Source organism: Hemitrygon akajei, chromosome 8 (assembly GCF_048418815.1).
Source record: "Hemitrygon akajei chromosome 8, sHemAka1.3, whole genome shotgun sequence".
NCBI lineage: Eukaryota > Metazoa > Chordata > Chondrichthyes > Myliobatiformes > Dasyatidae > Hemitrygon > Hemitrygon akajei.
Genome location: NC_133131.1, coordinates 152,209,833 through 152,235,499, shown reverse-complemented (window position 1 = coordinate 152,235,499; position 25,667 = coordinate 152,209,833). Strand labels below are relative to the sequence as shown.

The following is a 25,667-nucleotide window of genomic DNA, read 5'->3' as shown; positions in this document are numbered from 1 at the left end:
TCTGCAGGTGCCAGCTATCTTGGGTGGCCACATGGACTTGAGGCATTGTGGGGTCTTATCTGGTTTCCCTTTGTATCATCTCTGCTGTAAGAAGGAGATTCTTGATTTGCATTAGGGAGAATACATTAAGAGGAGGGTCCTCTTCTGTATATTTTCCAGGCATTTACTTTTCTAAGGGTAAACAGGACAATGCATCAGCATTTCCATGCTTAGTCATCCTCTTGAATTCAATTTCGTAACTGTGTCCTCCAAGAAAAAGAGCCCATCTCTGTATTCATGCGGCTGGACTGAAAATGGACATTAATGGTTGATGATCAGTAATGTTCATGCTCACTTTCATTCTTGACTGCAGCTCACTTGTGTCTCTGGGTGTTGTTTCCATTGATACAGCAATTTCAACTGCTCTTTTAAATGTTATCTGCTCTTGAAAATGCAGGAACATTTAGAACCAAAACCATTGTCGATTGTAGAACACTTTGATACACTGAGAGACTGAGCTTCAGTGAGGAGCCATTTTTGAATGCATTCTTGTAAGATTCCAGAAACTAAACAATCTCTATGTATCATTATGTGCATTACTGATCTGACAATGCTCAGACAATTTCTTCAATTCATCCATGTCAGCTGCAAAGGAATCCCTTGCCTCTTGATTCTGCTTATGAAACCCAAAGTGTTCTGCAATCAACAATGGTTTTGGTTCTAAATGTTCCTGCATTACTTTCACAATATCTGCAAAACGCATTTTGGCAGTTTGGCTGCAGCAGTGAAACTTCTGAACAAACTTTAAGCCTTTCCACCTGTTTCGCTCAGCAAAACAAGCACTTGGTGTTCACTGGTTATTTCATTTGCTTCAAAATGCTCAGTTCATTTAGGATACATCAAGCAATTATCTGTTATCCAATGGTGTGCGCCTATCTTTCTGATGTATCCAGCTATTAAAATTTTATTTTTATTATCTCCAGATACTCACTGTTTATGAACACGTGAATTTCATCCATTTTTTGCCTTTTTTAACTCAAATATCTAAAGAAAAAACAGGCAGTGCTGGTTTTGTAAAACTCAAACATCTCTCTCTCCCCCCTTGAGAAGAAAGAACACGTTGCAGTCCTGACGAAGGGTCTCGGCCCGAAACGTCGACAGTGCTTCTCCCGATAGATGCTGCCTGGCCTGTTGTGTTCCACCAGCATTTTGTGTGTGCTGCTCCTAATCTGCTATGTAGTTCGTTTTAAAACTGTTAGGTTTTATGACTCCAAAGCATAAAATTAATCAAAAGAAAAACACGGAACTGGGGATAACATGTCTTTAGTTTGTTTTATTAGTGTAAGGTGCACGCTTATGATGTGATGGCATAATGATATACGCCTTTCATGTACTTTTACATATAAATTTAAACAACAAAGCACGTTTAATCAATTAATACATTTACAATATTACTCAAATAGTACTTAAATATTAAATACACAACACTCGCTTAAGTAGTGAAATCGTTGCATTTTCACTCCCAGCTATTTCTGGCATCTCTAAGCTGGAATTTTTGAAACCACCATGAGCAAAACACTTCTGAATTGACCTACTGCTTATTTCTCACCAACTACAAGTGATAAAAATCACTGGTTTTTGAATACAAACACACACAACTGATGCTATTTAAAAACTGGTTCGCTCTAAGCATGGTGCAGCGTCTAAAGGCCACTCAAGTGCACGCAAATAATGCCAGCTATAACCTGCTCAGCAAATTTCCTGCCCAAATTAAGTGGCACAGTGTGCCAAATAAACAAAGGGCCAATTTTCTCGATTCATTTTTGTTCTTTAAGAGTTGTCCCAAACGAGCAGCTGCCCTGATGGCCCAACTACACTGAGATTCACTCACTTGTGGGCATTCAGAGTTGATACAAAGAAATATAGCACAGTCAATGAAAAACTGCACACAAAGATGGACAAACAACCAATGTGTAAAAGAAGACAAGCTGCTATGCAAATACAAATATAATAAAATAATAATTTTTTAAAAATAAATAAATAAATAAATAAATAAATAAATAAATAATATTGGGGACATGCATTGTAGTCCTTGAATATAAGTCCACAGGTTGTAGAATGAGTTAAGTATTGAGATGAGTCAAGTTATCTACACTGATCCAAGAGCCTGATAGTATTGAGAAATATACCTGACATAATCATTATATATACCTGAAATATAATCACTATGTACTAGCTATTTACTACACTATGTAATCACTCCTATGTACTGAATATTAATATGTATTATTTTACTAGACACATTTTGTTATGTGTTGTTTTCACTAGATACTTTGTACTCTCTTAGCTGCATATTATGGCACTTACAGAACACCTGTTTGGTTAGCAACACTATTAGCTGCGATGTACCCCATGTATTACACTCAGCCTTTGTTTAGTTCGAGATAACGGTGGTGGACAGGATGCTGCGAGCAGGAATGTACTGTGAGGGAGGTTGTCTGGAAAACATAATCTTGGCCACGAATAAGGCCCCAATGCGAATGGGTGAAATATAATGGTGGCGCACCGCGGGCTAGGCAAAAGCGATTAATTAATTCATATATAGATGATATGCAACTAAAAATTGATTGGGTATGCTGATGAAACCGAAATGTAACTGAGATAAGAAATTACTATAAAGAATGCTGTACACCAGAGCTCGGTGGGCTTTCGGTGACAAGTTCATTGATTGCCTCAGCCTTTGTTTGCAAATAAAGGTTTAAACTTCTCGAAGAATTGTCTGCATCTCCTGGTCATTTCAAGTAACCACGACAATAGTTAAAGGGTAATAACTGTTCCTGGACCTGGTGCGATGGGGCCTCTACCTCTTTCCCGAAGGCAGCAGAGAGAGGAGAACATGGCCTGGATGGTGCGGATCCTTGATGATGGATGCTGTTTTCTTGTGGCAGCGTTCCTTGTAGATGTGTTCAGTGGTGGGGTGGGCTTTTCCTAAGATGGAATGGGTTGTGTCCCATGTTCAAAGCATGCCTTATGAAAACGGGTTGAGGGAACTTGGCCTTTTCTCCTTGGAACGATGGAGGATGAGAGGTGACCTGATAGAAGTGTACAAGATAATGAGAGGCATTGATCGTGTGGATAGTCAGAGGCTTTTTCCCCAGGGCTGAAATGGTTGCCATAAGAGGGCACAGGTTTAAGGTGCTGGGGAGTAGGTACAGAGGAGATATAAGGGCAGGTTTTTTATGCAGAGAATGGTGAGTGTGTGGAATGGATTGCCAGCAACGGTGGTGGAGGTGGATACAATAGGGTCTTTTGAGAGACTTTTGGATAGGTACATGGAGCTTAGAAAAATAGAGGGCTATGGGTAACCCTAGTAATTTCTAAGGTAGGGACATGTTCAGCACAACTTTGTGGGCTGAAGGGCCTGTATTGTGCTGTAGGTTTTCTATGTTCCTACATTCTGTGGGCTTTTCCATTCTACAGAACTAAAGATTACAGTTCAAGACTAGAGTTAATTCATAGTTGATGTTTTGGGCCAAAGGCCTTCCCAAAAAGCCCACTATTTATCCCCTTCCATCGATGCTTCCTGGCTTGAGTTCCTTCAGCATTTTGTATGTTGCTCAAGATTTCCAGGAACTGCAGAATCTCTTGTGATTATAGTCAATTCTCTTTCACCTTTTGAGAAAGTGGCCATACCACACCAAGCAACATTGGGACTAGCTGCTTCTCTCTAAATCTTTCAATGCAGTTCACTGCATGACATTCACGTTTCCTGCTTCCCAAGAGTTGGTCTCTAAATATTTCCTTCAGATAACTTGACCTGTAGCATCCTTCGGAATTTCTGTCAATGCCACCACTATCAGCATCCCAACAGGCCTGTTATCTTTTTCCTTTGTATCTCCACCCATTCGCGTCACTTCTCAAGGGAATTTCCCATGCAAATGAGTAAAAAGAAACACGTGCCCTTTTTCCTCTTCCCTTCCCATCATCAAGCAGTCCTTCCATGTGAGGTGGCAATTGGCTTGCACCTCCTCCAGCTTAGCCTACAACGTTCATTGCCCACAATGTTGCTCCTTCTACACAGGGAAATAGCTTTGCAGAACTCCTCCATTCTAGCTATTAAACAACTCTTAGACAACAAGCCAGTATACCAAATCCTGCAATATCATTGGTTCGAATTGTTTATTAATCTTAAGTGGCACCTGGCACCTTCTGAAAGTCTAAATACAGTATACTTATCCAACACAGGGTCTTGGACTTCAAACATTAATTTTAAGTCTCTCCCCTCAGATGCTGCCTGGCCTGCTGAGTGTTTCCAGCATTTTGTGTTGTTATTTCACCTTACCAGCACATACAGATTGTATTGATTTTCACCTTACAGATTTACTGCCTTGAAAACAAACATTTGTCAAACACGATTACCTTTTCACAGGCCTGTGCTGATCCCTGCCCAATCTAAATATTATTTTTCAAATGCCATGTTATCACTTCCTTCATGATCATTTCCAGCCTCTTCCCTTCTATTGACGTTAGATTAATTGCTCTATAATTCTTGTGTGATGCTCTACAATTCTTTGTTTTCTCTCACCCCTTCTCAGAAATAGGAAGGTCATGTTAGATGCAGATACGAAGTGCCTTCTCGGGAGAATGCAACGCTCACCAGTGGAAATATTTGACAAACAGCTGGGGAGCTATCGGTTCTTCACTGGCAAATACCACTCCTCAAAGACACCACTGGAAGATTTTATCAGATTATTATTCCACTGGCTGTGGGAGTCTGCTCATATAAATAGGTCACTGCCATTCCTGCATCCCTCCTGATTCACCTCACCCACAACTGGATCCCTCCTGATTCACCTCACCCACTGTCAGATCCCTCCTGATTCACCTCACCCACTGTCAGATCCCTCCTGATTCACCTCACCCACAACCGGATCCCTCCTGATTCACCTCACCCACTGTCAGATCCCTCCTGATTCACCTCACCCACAACTGGATCCCTCCTGATTCATCTCACCCACTGTCAGATCCCTCCTGATTCACCTCACCCACAACCGGATCCCTCCTGATTCACCTCACCCACAACCGGATCCCTCCTGATTCATCTCACCCACTGTCAGATCCCTCCTGATTCACCTCACCCACAACCGGATCCCTCCTGATTCACCTCACCCACTGTCAGATCCCTCCTGATTCACCTCACCCACTGTCAGATCCCTCCTGATTCAGCTCACCCACAACCGGATCCCTCCTGATTCAGCTCACCCACTGTCAGATCCCTCCTGATTCACCTCACCCACAACCGGATCCCTCCTGATTCACCTCACCCACTGTCAGATCCCTCCTGATTCACCTCACCCACAACTGGATCCCTCCTGATTCACCTCACTCACTGTCAGATCCCTCCTGATTCACCTCACCCACAACTGGATCCCTCCTGATTCACCTCACCCACTGTCAGATCCCTCCTGATTCAGCTCACCCACTGTCAGATCCCTCCTGATTCAGCTCACCCGCAACTGGATCCCTCCTGATTCAGCTCACCCACAACCGGATCCCTCCTGATTCACCTCACCCACAACCGGATTCCTCCTGATTCACCTCACCCACTGTCAGATCCCTCCTGATTCACCTCACCCACAACTGGATCCCTCATGATTCAGCTCACCCACAACTGGATCCCTCCTGATTCACCTCACCCACAACTGGATCCCTCCTGATTCACCTCACCCACAACCGGATCCCTCCTGATTCAGCTCACCCACAACCGGATCCCTCCTGATTCACCTCACCCACTGTCAGATCCCTCCTGATTCACCTCACCAACAACCGGATCCCTCCTGATTCACCTCACCCACTGTCAGATCCCTCCTGATTCAGCTCACCCACTGTCAGATCCCTCCTGATTCACCTCACCCACAACCGGATCCCTCCTGATTCACCTCACCCACAACCGGATCCCTCCTGATTCAGCTCACCCACAACCGGATCCCTCCTGATTCACCTCACCCACTGTCAGATCCCTCCTGATTCACCTCACCCACAACCGGATCCCTCCTGATTCACCTCACCCACTGTCAGATCCCTCCTGATTCACCTCACCCACTGTCAGATCCCTCCTGATTCAGCTCACCCAAGTCCCTCCTAATTCACTTCATCCACTGATTATGTCCTTTATGATTCACTGCCCAGACACCCTTGTACCACAGAGGCAGTATTATGCAGCACAAAACTGATCCATTTTAGAGCATAAGGCCATAAGACATAGGAGCAGAATTAGCCCATCTGGCCCATCGAGGCTGCTGTCATTCAATCATGGCTGATCCTTTTTTCTCTCCTCCTCAAGTTCCCAGCCTTCTCATCGTAACCTTTGATGCCATGTCCAATCAAGAACCGATCAATCTCTGCCTTAAATACACCCAACGACCTGGCCTCCACAGCTTAATGTGGCAACAAATTCCACAAATTCGCCACCATCTGGATAAAGAAATTTCTCCGCATCTCTGTTTTGAAAGGGCGACCCTCTATCCTGAGGCTGTGTCCTCTTGTCCTAGACTCTCCCACCATGGGAAACATCCTTTCCACATCTACTGTCTATGCCTTTCAATATTCAAAAAGTTTCTTTTTTTTGGTAATTTATTTTTTTTATTGTTCGCCATCAAACAAACATTTCCATAAGATGTATTTCAGACATTGTACATATATATCCCCCCTCATCCTTCTGAATTCTAGTGAGTACAGATCCAGAGTCATCAAATGTTCCTTGTATAATAACCCTTTCATTCCTGGAATCATCCTTATGAACCTCCTCTGGACCCTCTCCAATGCCAGCACATCTTTTCTAAAATGATGGACCCAAAACTGTTCACAGTACTCAAGGTGAGGCCTCACCAGTGCCTTATAAAGCCTCAGCATCACATTCCTGCTCTTGTATTCTAGACCTCTTGAAATGAATGCTAACATGGCATTTGCCTTCCTCACCACCGACTCAACCTGCAAGTTAACCTTTAGGGTGTTCTGCACAAGGACTCCCAAGTCCCTTTGCATCTCAGATTTTTGGATTTTCTCCCTGTTTAGAAAATAATCTTCACATTTATTTCATTTTCCAACATTGTATTTCATTTGCCACTTCCTTGCCCATTCTCCTAATCTGTCTAGGTCCTTCTGCATCCTACCTGATTCCTCAACACTATCTGCCCCTCCATTTTGTCCACAATACCCATGTGGATCTTGATCACAAATCACTGAGTCTATTGACTGTATCTTTCATGATTTACCTCACTCCAACCCCATGTTTTATTTTTAATCAGCAGTACGCTGACTCACCTCCTCCCTCCCCAGTGTGATTCTGGGAAGTTTATTGGTTTTATTCTCATTTCACAAAGTTATTTGGAATTTGAAACTTCACTAAGCTTCTTATAGAGGTTTGCTCCACATTGATTTATTATTAATTCATGGACCCATTCAAGTTCTGCAACCGAGCCAGGGCAAATCCTCAACCCTGCCTCTTTCACCTTGCTCGGTGCCAGGTTTGTTTCCTTGGCTTGGATCTTATCTCACAGGTCCATAGAGTGGCTTTGTGTGTAGGTTCATCAGGCAGTGTGATCTGCTCCTCCTGGTATGGACAACCAGCACAGTATCCAGGGCATCTATCCTGTGGTGGATTCAACATCCCTTATGAAGCGACCTAGGGCTTCTTTCTTTGGAGTGGAAGAAGATGAGAGGTGACTTGTTGGTGATGTACAAGATGATAAGAGGCACTCATAGAATGGATAGCCAGAGACATTTATCCAGGGCGGAAATGGCTAATACAAGGGAGCACGATTTTAAGGAGGAAAGTATACAGGGACGTCAGAAGTAAGTTCTTTACACAGAGAGTGGTGAGTGCATGGAACGCCCTGTCAGGGGTGTTAATAGAGGCAGATATATTAAAGGTATTTAAGAAACTCTTAGATAAGCATATGGATGATGGAAAAATGGAGGGTTATGTAGGAAGGAAAGCTAGATTGATCTTAGGTTAGAAGGTTGGGATGATGACATGTGTCAAAGGGCCTATACTGTGCTATAATGTTCTATCGCCCAACTGAGTATCCACATATTGTTTTTATTTCCCCCAGTGCAATCCAGGTTGAGGTGTTAGCTTAGTGGACTACCAACGCAGCAACAAACTGGGTTACATGGCACAGGTTTCATGGAGACCATGGTTTCAGATAATGAGGAACTTTGCTACTGCATAAACTTAATAACCCATGCACAGAGACTGTAGAAATATTTTTGTAACTTAAACAGCAAAATATGCGAGTGAACCAAAAACTATATATATATAAAAATGTCAGTGAAGAGCGCATTCCACGAGACCCACCCCAAACTGTCACGCAAACCTGATTGAAGAAAGATGTGGAAAGAAAGATATTTATAAAGGTCAGGCAGTAATGGAAAAGGTCAAGGAACAATTAAATAAATAAAAACTTGAGAATAAACAGCAATTCAACTCCATTCCTTTCAGATTGACTTTTCCACTGCATGTCCAGGGCTGAACTTTGCTCAGAGTTGAAGTTCACTCTGCACCAATTCTGAGCACCAATGCATTGTACATACGAGAGCTTCTGCAGATGCTGGAAATCCAAAGCAACACACACACAAAATGCTGGAGGAACTCGGCAAGTCAGGCCGCATCTACGGATATTTCTGTATGAAATCCTTCTTCAGGATTTGTTTCCTCCTTCCTCATAAAGTTATGAAAATTGTGAAAGATCTGTTCCCCCCCCCCCCCAAGGAGGGGTTTAAGATCAGAGGTGAGAGTTTAAAAGGAGGACATCAGGGGCAGCTTCTTCATGCAAAGGCTGATACAGATTAGGAACAAGCTGGCAGCAATTGTGATTGAAGAGGGCACGTTAGCAACATCTTGAAGCCGGCTGGGGAAGAACATAGGTGGGAGAGATCTAGGCAGCCATGGGTCAAATGCAGACAGATGGTGTAAGCTTATTGGGCAACAGAGTTGGCATGGATGAGTTGGGCCAAAGGGCCTGTTTCCATGCTGTATGACTATGTCTCATACTGACTACTGACATGCTTTATTTCAGATTAGTTCAGCCAGCCGGTGTTGAGAGTAGATTAACAAATAAGATCATTAGAGAAGACTCAACATCTGACAAGTGTACATGACTTCTGGAATGTACAGGAAGGGTGCAAGGCAGCTCTGGGATCAGTGTTGCATTTAATCCGAATACTTCCTCCTTTAGACCAATGACAGAATTAAAGATTAAATAAAAGGCTACATCTGACGCTGATTACGGTGAAATCAAGCCAGTTGTAAAGAATGCCTGCTTGGAAAGTTAATGTAATGAATTGGCTACTGTGTGCTATTAAATGTCGGTCAGTTGTAAGGGTCGTATATTAAGAAAATTATATACATGAGGGATAATTTCTGTCAGTCACTGGCACATTGCCAGGAACTGCTTTTCACAAAGAGATTCACTTTAATTCGGTTGAACAATTTCAAATTCAGGGCTTTCCGGTTAATTGGGCCATCAGTTAATTGGGACAAGCCGCTTATATGGGACAACTCTTACAGAACAAAACTAATTGAGACGGAATTCCCTTCATTTAATTGGGACACTATGCCTTTTAATTGGGACAGGAGACTGTTACCAAACAGTTTCTAAACAGTGTCAGTTGTGTGCACTTTGTGGCCTTTAAAATACTTCACTGTGTTCAGAGCAACTGTGTTCAAATAGCATCAGTTGCATACGCTTGTGATATTCATTTGGGTCGACAGGCGCTGAATTAAAAGTCAGTGAGTTTTGACACTACTCATACAGGAAGACAAAGGCGGCATCTTATAATCTGCACTAGTGCCTGTGCTGTCAATCAAAAGAATACGGCAGCATACACTGAATGAATTCCTCCGATAATTATTTGGAAGTAATAGAGTTTCACAGTACTCTAGTATTATTGGTAGTGTTCTAATTTGTTCTGTATTTTATTTAAATACCGTAGATTCCGGACTACAGAGCGCACCTGATTTTAAGCCGCTGGCACTAATTTTAGAAATAAAATCATTTTTTTAAATGTAAAGGCCGCACCGGATTTTAGGCCGCACCGGATTTTCGGCCGCAGGTGTCCCACGTTGTAATATGAGATATTTACACAGAAAGATATTACACGTGAGGATTTTTTTAACTTTTAATTAAATCCATATGGTAACAAAAACAAATACATATTGCAAATGCTTTTTTTCGAACCGTGCCCGTACGCGGCTACTTTTAAATATACGTTGCGTATACTTCTTTACTGAACAACATTCCAATATCTCCTAACGACTGGTAAAAAATATATATACTGCAGCCTACCAGGAAAAGTTATTGATACCTTTAACTTAAAAGCAGAGTTCGCTCGGATCCAAAGCCGCTCGCGTAATCCGCTCCCCCCTCCTTTCCGTTTCATCGCAAACGGCATTTAAAAGCAGATTTCGCTCGGATCCAAAGCCGCTCGCGTAATCCGCTCCCCCCTCCTTTCCGTTTCATCGCAAACGGCATTTAAAAGCAGATTTCGCTCGGATCCAAAGCCGCTCGCGTAATCCGCTCCCCCCTCCTTTCCGTTTCATCGCAAACGGCATTTTCCCACAAGACACCGCGAAACCGGGTGTGTCGTCATAGCATCCCGCGATGTAGTACAGAAAACAAATATAGTTTAAACTAAGTAGGGTAGGTAGCACAATGCTTCGAGTGTTTTCCATGTTGATGAGGGTGAGTACAAATGACTGATTTACAATAATTTAATTGTGAAAGTGCGCTTGATTTATCGTACAATTTCATTGGACCTCTGTGAACTACTCATCAATTTTATTGGTCTACTGTTACGAGGCAAAATGTTTACGAGGCGGCATGAAAAAAACCATGCATTAGCCGCTTCGGATTATTGGCCGCAAAGTTCAAAGCTGTTCAAAATGTGGGAAAAAAGTAGCGGCTTAAAATCCGGAATCTACGGTACTTAATTTATTACTCAGTTAAACCGTAATTTGTCTTTCTTAAACTCTTTCCATGAAACCTCAGCTAGTTGGGGCAGCCTCTTAACTGGACCAAAATTTACTAGTCCTGATGTGTCCCAATTAACTAGAATCTATATCCCAAAACTCACAGCAAAAGGTAAATCACATTGCAACAAACACAGTCTTCTGTTGAGAGAACTAAGATTTAAATACATTTCTGTATAGTTCCACAAAGTGTCTTGAAAAATACCAAGAGAGCTGTCACTATCGAGCTTTACGTTAGCTGAAGACAGAATGTGAAAAATTAAAACCTCAATCTTATCAGGCCTAATTACAAGGCAAAAATAAAAATATACATGCATTCGAGTAAGAATTGAGGATGATGTTGGTATTTGCACAATGATCATCTGGAAAATAGATGGCACATGCCTTCTGGGGTCAGTGAATGTTCCCCAAGGAGGCAAAAATTGTTTGATGTCTGTTAGGTCGAGTCTAACTAGGGCTTTGATTAGCTCCATCCCTTTGTAATCCACAGAATACAGCATTCTTCTGTATCTGCCTAGACCATTTTGTACACACATATTCTACGTCCCTCCCTTTTCATAACTTAAGAGTATTTTGTATGATCCTTTTTAAGTTCCAAGTGGATGGTAACACATTTGCTTGTACCGGTAATTCATTTATCGTAGTTCTGTTCAACTGCTTAAATATATTCATATATTTCTATCTCATCTACCTACAGCCATCTTTGTGAAGTGTATTGAATTCTTTTTCACTTCAAGGATCTTCCGAATTATCTATCCCAGTTGAGTTTCTGTGCAAACTCCATCATGCATTTCTTATATTGTTCATAATTTGTAACCAGATAATATTCACTTCAGTAAATCATTTCTGCTTAAGCTTGTTCCATGGAACTTCTCCTCTACTCAATACTCTGCAAGTTATATTACCACAAACTAAAACCCTCGTCACTGGGATGAATTTATTAAGAAGTCAAAAAGCAAGAAAAACTTCAATTACTAGAAAACTGAAAGTAAAAAAAAACTACCGTAGATTCCGGATTTTAAGCCGCTACTTTTTTCCCACATTTTGATCAGCTTTGAACACTGCGGCCTTTACTACGGTGCGGCTAATGCATGATTTTTTTTCATGCCGCCAAAAACATTTTGCCTCGTAACAGTAGACCAATAAAATTGATGAGTAGTTCACAGAGGTCCAATGAAATTGTATGATAAATCAAGCGCACTTTCACAATTAAATTATTGTAAATCAGTCATTTGTACTCACCCTCATCAACATGGAAAACACTCGAAGAAAAGCATTGTGCTGCCTTTATGGCAGTTATTTAGTTTATAATATTTTCGCTTAGTAATTCATTTGTTAGTATGTTTTCTGTACTACAGCCCGGAATGCTAGACGTCACATCCGGTTTCGCCGCGTCTTGTGGGAAATACCGGTTTGCGATAAACGGGAAGGTGGGGGGGGAGCGGCGGAGCCAAAACGCTGCTTTTAAGTTAAAGGCGATCAATAACTTTTCCTGGTAGGCTGCAGTATATATATTTTTACCAGTCGCTAGGAGATATTGGAATGTATATGCAAAGTAATTTGTGTGTTACTGATACGTATGTATATTTAAAAGTAGCCGTATTACAGGCACGGTTCGAAAAAAAGCATTTGCAATATGTATTTGTTTGTTACCATATGGATTTAATTAAAAGTTAAAAAATCCTCACGTGTAATATCTTTCTGTGTAAATATCTCATATTACAACGTGGGACACCTGCGGCCTAAAATCCGGTGCGGCCTGTACAAATACAAAATTGATTTTCTTTCTAAAATTAGAGCCAGCGGCTTTTAATCAGGTGCGCTCTGTAGTGCGAAATCTACGGTATTTTGTTCCAATGAAGGATCATCAAATTCTAATGAAGTATCACCAAGTTGGAAATATTAACACACACAAAATGCTTGAGGAATCCAGCAGCCTAGACAGTACCTACTGATAAAAGTACAGTCGACATTTCGTGTCAAAACCCTTCAGCAGGACTGGAGAAAAATAGGTGACTGTATTTTCTCCCACAGACGCTGCCTGGCCTGCTGAGCTCCTCCAGCATTTGGTGTATTGCTCGGATTTCCAGCAATACACACAAAATATTAACAATATTTCTCTTTCTACATATTCTGTCTGATACAATGAATATTTCCAGCATTTTTTAAATTCCTACTAAGACAGTAAATAAATTGTTATTCAAGTTAATACATTATTGAATTTCGCTGCTGTACATGTTGAAATCCTCAATTTTAAACAAATTCTAACTGAGTGCTCTACCTCATTTCATCCATCCTTTCCTAATAGTTTATTCGTTGCTGAATCAATATAACACATGACAATATCAATGCTGACATAATCAGTGGGCCCTTTTCTGTACTGTAAGCTATTTCTTCCAAGCATCTCTCTTTTCATTAATCACTTTCCCCAATCAATAACGCAAACAAGAACAAAGATGTTAAATTCAATGCGAGGGTATCGGCCGTGGTTTATAATGACAGAAGCATTCAACCGTCCTGTAGCGGGTAATGCTTTTGGCAGACCTTTCCAATCAAAACCACTTATTAAAAATAGGGCATCACCAGTGACAGCCTCTTAAGGTGACCCTTTGAAAATAACTGGAGTTGTCAATGCTGGCACGAGCAGAGATCCAGCAACTAGGCACACTACGTTCCTGATTTGTGGCTCTATGGTTCAAATTGTTACTCAAAATTGTTGTGATATGAGGATCAAAAACATCTGTGAACTAGTAGCAACAGCACAGACGTGTGAGTTATAAAATACTCCTTAATGTATCGAGGAGTGGTAACCTGATACGTTTTCATAAATCAAACCTCACCCCTAATAAGGACCTTAATCGTAGGATCTGGTCTACAACCTGTGACTAACCTGATTTTCCATAATGGGAAGTGGCTTTCAAAGAATCAGGAAGATGCCTAGTGTCATTGGTCTCAACCAAAATTTATAATTTATTATTTTATAAAATTTTAAACATGATCAATAGCTAATTTTACAACCCCTCCCGCAGGCAGGGACTTGGGCACAATTAGGGGAAACTCCATGCTCAGCAGTTTGATCTGGGGGTTCCCAGTGTTATGGGCAAAGGTGGTTTTCAGTGCAAAAGTTTGTAAACTACAGTGGCTGAACTGATTTTGGATGAATTTCACTTGATGCGCAGAAGAAAGTAAGGAACACAAGTAGGAGATGACCATTTGGACACTTGTTAATGCCCCACCATTAATAAGATCATCTCTGTTCTACCATGTCGCTACATAATCCAACATCCCTTGATTCCCTTAAAAACATCTTTTGCCTTCACAGATGCTGTTTGACCACACTGTTGTCTTTAGCATTCTGTTTCTCTTTTCAGACTTCAGCATCTTTTGTCTGTAAAAATCTATCAATTATTGTACTGAATAAATTGTCTGAAACTCCAGAGTTTTCTTGTAGGCAGAACTCAAAAAATTCATTACTCACTGACTGGAGAAATTTCTAATTTCAGTCCCAAACAGTCAATCTCTTATTTTGAGATTGAACCAGGAGAAACAACAACTCCACATCTATCCTGGCAGACCTCATAAGACTAGGTTTCAATGAGATCCCCATTTAATGTCCCCTTTTAGGACAACAATCCTACCTCCTTCCAGGAATCAGTCTGACAAACATTCATCTAACACAAACATTTCTTTCCTTAAGTAAGAGATGAGATCCCGTAAAGTTTTCCAGGTGCAGTCTCAATCCAGTTGTAAGTAATTGTGATAAGATGTCTTCACTCATACTCAAATCTTCTTGCAGTGAAGACTGACTAACTACTTATTTTCCTAACTGCTTGTTTCCCCTCATGTTAACTTTCAGACAAGGCCACTCAGATCTCTTTGAACATCAACATCTTTAAATCTATTGACATATAAATCTTTAAATCTATTGCCTGATGCAGGGTCTTGGCCCAAAAGGTCATCCTCTCCATAGATGCTACCTGACCTGCTGAGTTCCACCACCATTTTGCACATATTGCTCTGGATTTCCAGCATCTGCAAAATACCTTATTTATATTTATTTTGTATTTTTTCTACAAAGTGGATGATCTCACCCTTTTCCTCATACTATTCCACCTGCCACATCTTCACCGAATTCAGTCTACCTTCCTTTGAAGCTTCTCTGCATCCTCTTCACAACACTCAATTGCAACAAGCTTTGTATCATTATCCACCTGGATATATTACCCTTGGTTCTCTCATCCAGATCACTGATATAGATTGTGAACAGCTCATGGTCATGCATCAATCCCTGCAGCACCCCAATCCCAACATAAACAAGACACATTTATTTCTATTCTGATCTGTTAATCAATCCTCAAATCATATTAGCCCAAATTATATGTGATTTTTAAAAAATAATTTTTACGCGACAGCTTATCAAAGTCCAAATACACCAGATCTACTTGTTGCTCTCTTTTCTACTCCGTTGGTCATAATCCAAAAAAGCTGAGATTGTAATCTTTCCTTCATAAATCCACGTCGACTTTTGCCAAATCTTATTACATATTATTTCCAAGTGCTATGTCACCACTTCTTTAAAATAATAGACACCAGTGATATTGGATAAAATGTTAAGTAATTTCTTGTTTTCTCTCTCCCTCCTTCATTAAATAGTGGGGATGCACTTGCTACTTTCCAGTCTGTAGAAATGATATTATATCCATGGAATTCTGGAAGAAGGAAATGTGTCGATGTGTCATGTTGATAGGGTAGTTAAGAATGTGTATGATGTGTTGGCCTTTATTAGTCGGGGAGTATTGAGTTCAAGAGCTGTGAGGTAATGTTGCTGCTCTAACAAACTCTGGTTAGACCACACTTGGAATATTGTGTTCAGTTCTAGTCACCCGATTGTAGAAATGAGGTAGAAGATTCAGAGGGTGCCGAGGGGATTTATTAGGATGCTGACTGGATTATAAGGGTAAGTTGAGTGAGCTAAGGCTTTTCTCTTTAGAATGAAGGAAGATGAGAGGTGATTTGATAGAGGTGTACAAGATGAGACACGTAGGTTAGGTGGATAGCCAGAGGCATTTTTCAGGGTGGAAATGAATAATACTGGGGGCATAATTTTAAGATGATTGTAAGAAAGTACAGAGCAGATGTCAGAGGTAAATTGTTTCACAAAGAGAGTGGTGAGTGCGTGGAATGCTCTGCCAGGGTTGGTGCTGGAGGAAGAATATTAAGGGCATTTATCACACCTGGATGATAATAAAAAATGAAGATTATGTAGAAGGGAAGTGTTAGATTAACCTGAGAGTAGGTTAAAATGTCAGTACAACAACATGGCCAAAGAGCATGCACTGGCTATAGTGTCTTATGTCCTATGTTTTGCACATCTAGTCCACGTCAAACTATTACTCTGCCTAGTCTCATGGACCAGAGCCCTCCATACCTCTCCCTTCCATGTACCTATCCAAATTTCTTTTGATATTGAAACTGAACTCACATTCACTAGTCCACAGGCAGTTCTTTCTACTCTCTCACCACCCTCTGAACAAAAAAGTCCCCCCTCATGTTCTCCTTAAATGTTCCATCTCTCTCACTTAACCCATGACCTTTAGTACTAATCTCACTCAACCTCCCTGGAAAAAGTGTGCTTGCATTTATCCTATCTATACCCCTCATAATTTTGGATACCTCCATCAAATCTCCCTTCATTCTCCTCCACTCTGGGCAATAAAGTCCTAACTTAATCAACCTTTTCGTAAGATGTAACTCTTCAAGTCCCAGCAACATCCTTGTAATTTTTTTTTGATCTTGATAGAAACCCTTTCCAAAATCTTGGGATGCAGGTAAACAAGCCTTAGACCTATTAATTTCTCCAGTTTTTTTTTAAGCACATAGATTGGCACAACCTCTGGCCGACAATGTCTGCGGTGAATATGATGCCAAATTAAACTAACCTCTTCAGCTTGCACATGATCCACATCCCTCCATTCTCTACACATTCAGGCGTCTGACAGCCTTGCAAACATCACAATTGTATCGACTTGCACCACTCGGCCAGTTCCAGGCATCTACCACTCCCTGCGCAAAATACTTCCCTTGCACATCTTTTTAACTTTCCTCCTCCCACCTTAAATGAACGTTGTCTAGTAGTTGGCATTTCTAACCTGGAAAAAAGGATTCTTATTGTCTAGCCAATCTTTTTCTCCTATAGTTTTATAAAACTCTTTCATGTCTCCCCTCAACCTCCACTACTCTACAGAAAACAACCCAACTTCATCTAATCTCTCACAGCTCACACCCCCCCAATGCAGGCAGCACTCTGGTAAACCTCTTCTGTATACTTTGGAAAGAAATATATCAGAAGATTAAAAAGGCTCTTAGCTGGGCACATGAATGTGCAGAGAATGGAGGGATATGGACACCATGTTGACTGAAGGAATTAGCTTAATTAGGCATTAAATTACTGTTTTAATTAGTTTGGCACAACATCATGGGTCGAAGTTCCTCATAATTTGCCCTACTCTAATTTAAAACTCTCAGCAAGGACCATACCTATCGTTATCGATAGTTATCCTGACAGTTCAGGCGTTATGGTCACTGTTCCCTAACTGTTTACCCACTGAAAGGTCAGTCACCTGGCCAGGGTCATTACTCAACATGAGGTCCAGTGTAGCCGCTTCTCTTATTGGACCGTCCACATATTGATTTAAAAACCCATCCTGGATACACTTAACAAACTGCTCCATCTAAACCCCTTGCACTAAGAAGGTCCCAGTTTATATTAGGGAAATTGAAACCTTCACGAAACAACCCTATTATTTTTACGTATTTTCTCAATGTGATTACATCAGAGGGACAATAGTGGAAACTGGGAGCAGTTTCAAACTCCTGGGAGTGCTCGTCTCGCACAACCTGTCATGGTCCCAGAAGACATCCCATACGATCAGGGAAGCTTAGGAAGAGCTTAGGTAATCTATTGCATCCGGTGCGGCCTCCTCTACATCGGCGAGACGCGACACAGATTGGGGGACCGCTTCGTCGAGCACCTACTCTCCGTCCACCACAACAGACAGGACCTCCTGGTTGCCACTCACTTCAACTCTCCTTCACATTCCCATTCGGATATGTCCATACATGGCCTCCTCTACCGCCATGATGAGGCCAAACTTCGGTTGGAGGAACAACACCTCATCTACCGTCTGGGTAGTCTCCAGCCCTTTGGTATGAACATCGAATTCTCCAACTTCCGGTAATTCCCTGCCTCTCCCTTCCCCCATCCCACCTTCACTCTGTCTCCTCTTCTAGCTGCCTATCACCTCTCATGACTCTGCCTTCTTCTACTACCCATAGTGCTTTCCCCTTAGCTTCCTTCTTCACCTCTCCTGCCTATCCCCTCCCTGCTTCCCCTCTCCCACCCCTTGATCTTTCCTCTGATTGGTTTTCCACCCTCCCCCCCCACCTTCTTTATAGGGCCCCTGCCCCCTCCTTCTTTAGTCCTGACGAAGGGTCTCGGCCCGAAACGTTGACTGCTCCTTTTAACGGATGCTGCCCGACCTGCTGAGTTCATTCAGCTTTTTTGTACGTCTGGATTTGACCACAGCACCTGCAGTGTACGTTGTGTTTAGGAAGAGCTCTGCTTTCCGAGGAGGCTGAAGAGAACATGACTACACACGTCCATACTCACATCATACGTGCAGTAAGGAGCACCCTAACAAGCTGCATCACTACTTGGTACGGAAGTCGCACTGCGGGGACAGGCAGGTTTTATAAAGGGCAGTCAAAACTACCCAATGCATCAACGGCATCAGCCTACCTGCCATCAAGGACAAACGTACAGAAGAGTGCTGCAGAAGGGCTGGTGACATCACGAAGGATCCCACCCACCCTGCTCATGGACTGCTTATCACCCTCCTGTCAGGGAGGAGGCTCCACAGCATCCACACCAAGACCACCCACCAGACACAAAATCAGTAAGGCTGATCAAAACCTCCACACACTAACCCCCCACCTTCACTACTTTATCACCTCCCGTCAGTTACTCTATGTACAGACACTCCTATGTCCAGTGTCACTTTATGAACACGCAATCAGTCTACAGATCTAAGCTATCTTTTGTGTTTATATTAATTGCGTTTTAAATTATTATTACGTTCTTTATGCTACATTGGATCCGGAGTAACAATTATTTAGTTTTCCTTTACACTTGTTTACAAGAAATGACATTGAACAGCCTTGATCCTTCAGCCCATCATGTTCCTGTTAGCCAAAGAAGTGGCTAACCACACTCAAATATCCACTGACGTAAATCTATCTGAAATCAGCAGAATTTACAGTTACCTTACAAACATGGAAGACGGAAAAATACAGCAGAGGCACAGACCCTTTGGCCAACCATGAACGTGTCAACCACAAAGCTGATTTAAACTAATCCCATCCACCTAAACATCCATCCCTCCATTCCCTGCACGTTCACGTGCCTGTCTACAGGCCTCGTAAATGCTACTCTTTCACCAACAGCACATTCCAAGTGCCTACCAAAATCAGAAGAATCTGAATCAGGGTTATTATCACTAACACATGTTGAGAAATTTAGTTTTTTTTGTGATAGCAAAAACTACCACTCTCAATGTAAAGAAGAACTGCCTCGCTAGTTTTCTTTAAATCACCTTAACTCTATGAGTTTTTATATTTGACATTTCCAACCTGGGGGGAAAATGACTGGTTATCTTCCTATCTATGCCTTTTGTACTTCTATATTCTTTGATCAGGTTGCCATGCAGCCTGAAATGCTCCAGATAAAACAACTGAAGTTTGTCCAATGTCTCCTTATACCTAATAGTCTCTAATCCAGGCAGCAGCCTAGTCAATCTCTTCGGCACCTTTCCAAAGCCTCCACATTTCCTATAGTATGGCGATCAGAACTGTACACAACACTCCTGATTTAGACAGCTGTTACATGACTTGCCAAATTTTTTACTGAAAGCCTTGACAAGCATGCTATGCACCCTCTTTACCTCCCTATCCACCTGATGCCACTTACAGGGAGCACCTCAAGATCTCACTCTACAATCATGTTTTAAGGGTACTGCTATCTACTCTATATTTTCCTCTTACATTTGGCCTTCTATCTCTCACATCTGGGTGAAACTCCATCTGCCATTTCTCTGCCTATATGTCCAAATGACCTACCTATATCCTGCTGTGTCCTTTGACAACCTTCCTCACTATTCACAGCTCCTGCAGATTTTGTGTTGTCTGCAGACTTACGGATCAGCCCATCTAAATTTTTGTCCAAATCATTTAAATACACCACAAACAGAAGTGTCAGCACTGATCGATGTGGAAGACCACTGGTGAACACCACTATAATCAGAATTAGGTTTACTATCATCGACATATGTCATGAAATCTGTAGTTTTGAGATGGTAGTACATTACATTACATAATAAATAAAGTATAAATTACTCTCTCTCTCTCCTCACTGCTACAATCAGGAGGGTGGAACAGGACCCTCAGGACCTACCACCATCAGGTTCAAGAACAATTATTCAACCATCAGGCTCTTGAACCAAAGGGGACAATTTCACTCAGCTTCACTTACTCCATAACTGAAATGTTCCCACAACCTATGGGCTCACTTTCAAGGACTCTTCATCTGATGTTCTCAATATTTATTGCTTAATTATTTATTATTATTTTTTCTTTTTGTATTTGTACAGATTGTTGCCTTTGCAGGCTGGCTGAACACCCAATTCTGAGAGTTCTTTCATTGATTCTATTGTGGCTATTATCCAATAATGGATTTACTGAGTATGTGCATAAGAAAACAATCTCAGGGTTGTACATGGTGACGTAAATGTACTTTAGTAATAAATTTACTTTGAACTTTTTTGTGCATGATAGAAAATGTACCCATCCTTTCAGAATCTGTCAGAAGAGATGATAGATCAAGGTACTTCAGAAACATGCCAGAAGTATGTTGACAGGTATACAACTGACAAGAGTTTGTAAGGACATGGGTCAAGTGCTGGGAAATAGAATTAGCTTGAATATACATCTTGGCTGTACAACTCTATGACTAAAAATTCTCTAAAATTTGCCAGTAATCAAATGTGCTGAAGAAAGGCAGTGGTAGGGAAGCTCAGTTATTCAAACTCCATTGCAAGCTATGTCTAAAGATGTAGATGGAAACTTTTCCACTCCAGGTTAAGTCATTTTGCTGCAGGCTATTGGGTGTTTATATCATATTACAATTGCCCTAGCACGTCCATATAACTTTGTGCTGGCAGCCAGCTGTGAGCATATATGCAGCAGGAATTTTCAAATCTATTGATTACCTGTGGGAAAATGTTAACGATACATTCAAAATAGCTGGTTATGATTGTTCCAATTACCTGTCATGCCGTAGAGCTCTCATATCCACATAAACAGTTGTGGGATCAGGTCCTGACGTACCCTGCAATCAACAACATCAAGGGATTAGGAAATAAGCAGTGTCTTTCTTCATAATTAAGTTCGCTTGAAATAAACTTTTAGCTGAAGCCATCACATGAAAATATTATCAATAAAGGCTTTTTTTTACAAATATATATATGTAAGTCTTATAAAGACACAATTTCCATAATCTGGTTTTATGGGCTGAAATATGCATTCAGTATTTTAAAGTGGGCCGGCTGGTGGTGTAGTGGCATCAGCATTGGACTTCAAGGCAGATGGTCCTGAGTTCAAATCCAGCTGGGTCCCAGCCTGGGCAGAAGAAAAGCCTGGCGATCTACTTCTGTATCTTGCCATGAAAACCCTATGGACCCTATGGCCCATGAGGTCACGAAGAGTTGGACTCGATTTTAACGACTGAACATCAAATTTTAAAGTATCCACACTGAAAATAGTGGTGGTTGATTCACTCATAGTTTTAGGTCCGCTCAAGTTGGTGAGACTAGAACGAGAGGTCATGGGTTAAGGATAAAAAGTGAAATGCTTGCAGGGATCATGAGGGGAAACTTCTTCACACAGAGGGTGCTGAGCATGTGGAACGAGCTGCCAGAGGAAGTGGTAGAGGCAGGTTCAATTTCAACATTGAAGAGACATTTGGATAGGTACATACATGGATGGAAGGGTACTTGGAGGCTATAATCTTGGGTATGGGTTAATGGGGCCAGGCTGTATAATAGTTCAGCATGGATTAGATGGGCCAAAGGGCCTGTTTCTGTGCTGCAGTGTTCTATGACTCTTAGTGTACCTTAAGATTTTCATTTCTTAATTGGCCACAAAACTTGTAAACACAAACTATGCAAACAATGATAAAATTGCACGTTGACAAAAAGCAATTAGATAAATTAATGCAGGAAAAAGATGATTAACATAGGTGAACAAATGCATCAGAACAAGGAGTAGTTTTCACTCTTACGACAGTCAAATGAGAAGACATACTTAATATGCAGAATGAAAAGCACCAGCAGTTCAGTTTGTAATTGCAACCAAACAGTGCAAGGATATGATACAAGATAATCCTTCCATACTTAAGCCAACCTAATGTCATTAGTAGAACAAAAGTAAGTGCCTTCACAATCGGGTCTTTGCTGATCTATTTGCTAATAGTGGATGGATTGTGTTTGAGAGTTCAAAAATGTTTCCTTAAGTTTACAAGCCATTCATAACAAAATGCAGGTTACATTCCTTCATAAACTATTTATTGAATGTGTTAATAATGCCGAGCGAATGGCAAGATTTCTTATAAAATTTGCCCCAAACCAGATGTCATCAACATCTGGTTCATTCATGAAACCAAAAAATAAATTAAAATGATTAAACAGACCAAAAAACTTGACTGTTGCCAAATCTTCTATGTTTGTGAGTATGAATCATAAGAGGAGTGTAGACAATATACATAAACACAAAGTACACTGGAGATGCTGTGGTCAAAGCAACATGTACAACACACTGGAGGAACTCAGCAGGTCGGGCAGCATCCGTGGAAACGAACAGTCAACGTCTCAGTCTCGAAACCCTTCGGTCTCGGCCTGAAACCTTGACTGTTCGTTTCCACGGATGCTGCCCGACCTGCTGAGTTCCTCTAGCGCATTAGACAATAAACATACCTGCCCTCATGGGCAATGGTATCATTTCCTCAGGGCATGTAATTAAAGGTGAGAGGAGGAATGTTCAAAGGGGATATGCGGGGCAAATGCTGGAATGTGCTGCCAGAGATGATGCTCAAGGCAATTATGATAGAGGTGTCTGAGAGACTCTTGAGTAGGCACATGAATACACAGAGACTGGGGGGATATGGACAATATGGAGGCAGAAGGGATTAGGTGTCATTAGTTTAATTAATCCAGCACAAACTTGTGGCTCAAGTGGCCTCTTCCTTTGCTGCACCATTCAATGTTTTGTGAAATATTTATCTGCTCATTAGATTATTGGGAGCAACTTCAGAAAGAGCAAAAATAAATTATAATTCATAAATTCCAGTACAAAGTAAATTTTTCAATGCCTACCAATGCTGTAATAGCTCTCTCAATAGCTAGAAATTTTGATACCTGCCATCTGTGGGGCCTTCACTCACTTCCAAGCCTTTCCTACTGAGCGAAGCTAAAAGGTATTTATTATCCAAAACCTTCTCAGCATCAATGTGAGCAGGCAGCAGGATATTCACATTTTACCTTCCACTGTGATAAGGGATATTGTGGCATTGCAGAGAAAAAGGTCAGGGTTATTCGTCAGCTGTACATTGAAAGATGAAGTGAAAAGTGTTGTCTGTGTAAAATCAAATCAGCAAGGATCATGCTGGGCAGCCCACGAGTCTCGCCACACTCCCTGCACCAACAAAGCACACCCACATCTCACCAACCCTAATTGTATGCCTTTGGAATGTAGGAGGAAACCTGCGCGGTCACGGGAGAATAAACCAACTCCTTATGGACAGCGCCGGGAATTGAACCTCAAAAGCTGGCTCTGTAAAGCATTACACTAGCCATTATGCTACTATGCTGCCCCTTTTAAACCATAAGAGAAACAGTCCAGAGCACAAACATAAAGATCTGGAGACGTTAACGGTAACCACCAAACTGCCAGAATGGCTTAAAAACCTATCTGCTTCACTAATACCCGATGAGGAAGAAATATGCCAGCTTTAACAATGTGACCCAAACAGGACTCCAGACCCCAAGTAGAAGATAAAAAACCTACGCACTCATAATTTGACGGAAACAATGGGCTTCTGAAAGCACCAACGTCCAGCCAACCAGTTAAAAAAGAAACAACTTACAAGAGTTCAATATATAAATAATAACAAGTCTCAAACGTGTGGTGATCTGCACAACATCTTATTTGCTATTAAATTAAGAACAAAGAGCTACAAAGTACAAAATGTAAAACACAAAGTTTTAAAATGCTTCATCACATTCCCACAACATGAACATGCTAATAGTTCTACGATTATTTTTAATGAATTTGTTCAAAGCAACAGTTTGTCACAGGACATATCAAGAGTACCAGTAGGATGGTGCCATGGTTACCACACTTGCACCTCACAAAAGGCATCTCAAGTATGGCCCAGTCTGGCAACAGTAGAAACTCTGTTTTCTACACATTCGGAGTGAACAAGTTGCATATGGTTTCAATCCCCCTTGTGAGGGGCACAAAATATTGCTCCAACTTTAGAACCATTTGACAATTTTATTCTGAATTACTATGAAGAAAACTCTAGTATAGAAATGGGAAAATTCACAAGCAGAACAAGCCACCTCTTGTTTTCGGGTTAATTTAGACATGTGTTTACTTCAGAGCTAGTTTCAATACACCTGTGTTAGATATACTCAACACAATCTTTGCTGCTGAGTGCTGACTTACGTCCTTCAATGCCAACAAGTCCAAGCCTCCTACCTGTGGGTAAACAAGCACCCAAGTCCTGAATTCAATTACTGATTGTAATTGTAAATCTTCTGCTGCACTCCCGTGCAGTCCAGAGGCACAGTTTAAACAGCCCAGGATTTACTCTGGGTACAGGGGAAAACTGCTGAGGATCTACTGATTTCAGGGGTGCTTCTGCTTGGTACTGGGCAAGCGCTGCCAGACGGTTGTTATAACATGCAGTCAGTGTGAACGGCGTGACAGTTACGTCCCCTAAATTGATTTGTTTGAGTCTATCTTTAAAAATACTAATGTCGGAAATATGGCGCAGGCCTGGCGGCAGATTCCACTCTCTTGTTGATCTTGGGTAGAGGGCGTACTGGGAGCAAATCTTGTTGAATGGAGGGGTTTCCAGTGTGTAAGGTCCAGTCTGCTGTCCAGTTGAACTGACCCTGTGATGAATTTAGATGTTTGATGGAGTGATGTTGTGAACTTCTTTGAAAATGGAGATTAAGGTTAGTTTAGTACGTCGGTTTTCAAGTGGTTCCCATTGAAGGTTAGAGAGCATGTTGGTGACACTGGATTTCCTGCTGTAATCACTTAGCACAAAGCAAGCAGCACGGCGTTGGATTTTTTGATGGACTTCTTATTGTTAGCTTGATGGGGATCCCATATGGCCGCGCAATACTCAAGCTCTGGACGGACGAGTGTCTTGTATGCCGTGACCTTGACGGATTTACTTCATGAGTGGAGGTTTCTTCACAGGATACCCAGCATTTTGTTTGCTTTGGTTGTAAGCTGATTGATGTGGCATGCCAGT

At 41.5% G+C, this 25,667-nt stretch overlaps 1 protein-coding gene across 3 annotated transcripts in view; it reads right to left on the bottom strand.

Moving 5' to 3' along the window:
- Positions 1-25,667, bottom strand: part of LOC140732346 (disco-interacting protein 2 homolog C) — a 605,485-nt gene that overhangs the window by 26,187 nt on the left and 553,631 nt on the right. For all 3 annotated transcript variants that reach the window (XM_073054850.1, XM_073054852.1, XM_073054853.1), the window contains one exon: positions 21,391-21,452. In XM_073054850.1, coding sequence (XP_072910951.1) covers positions 21,391-21,452 — 62 coding nt within the window. The remainder of the gene's footprint in view (positions 1-21,390; positions 21,453-25,667) is intronic.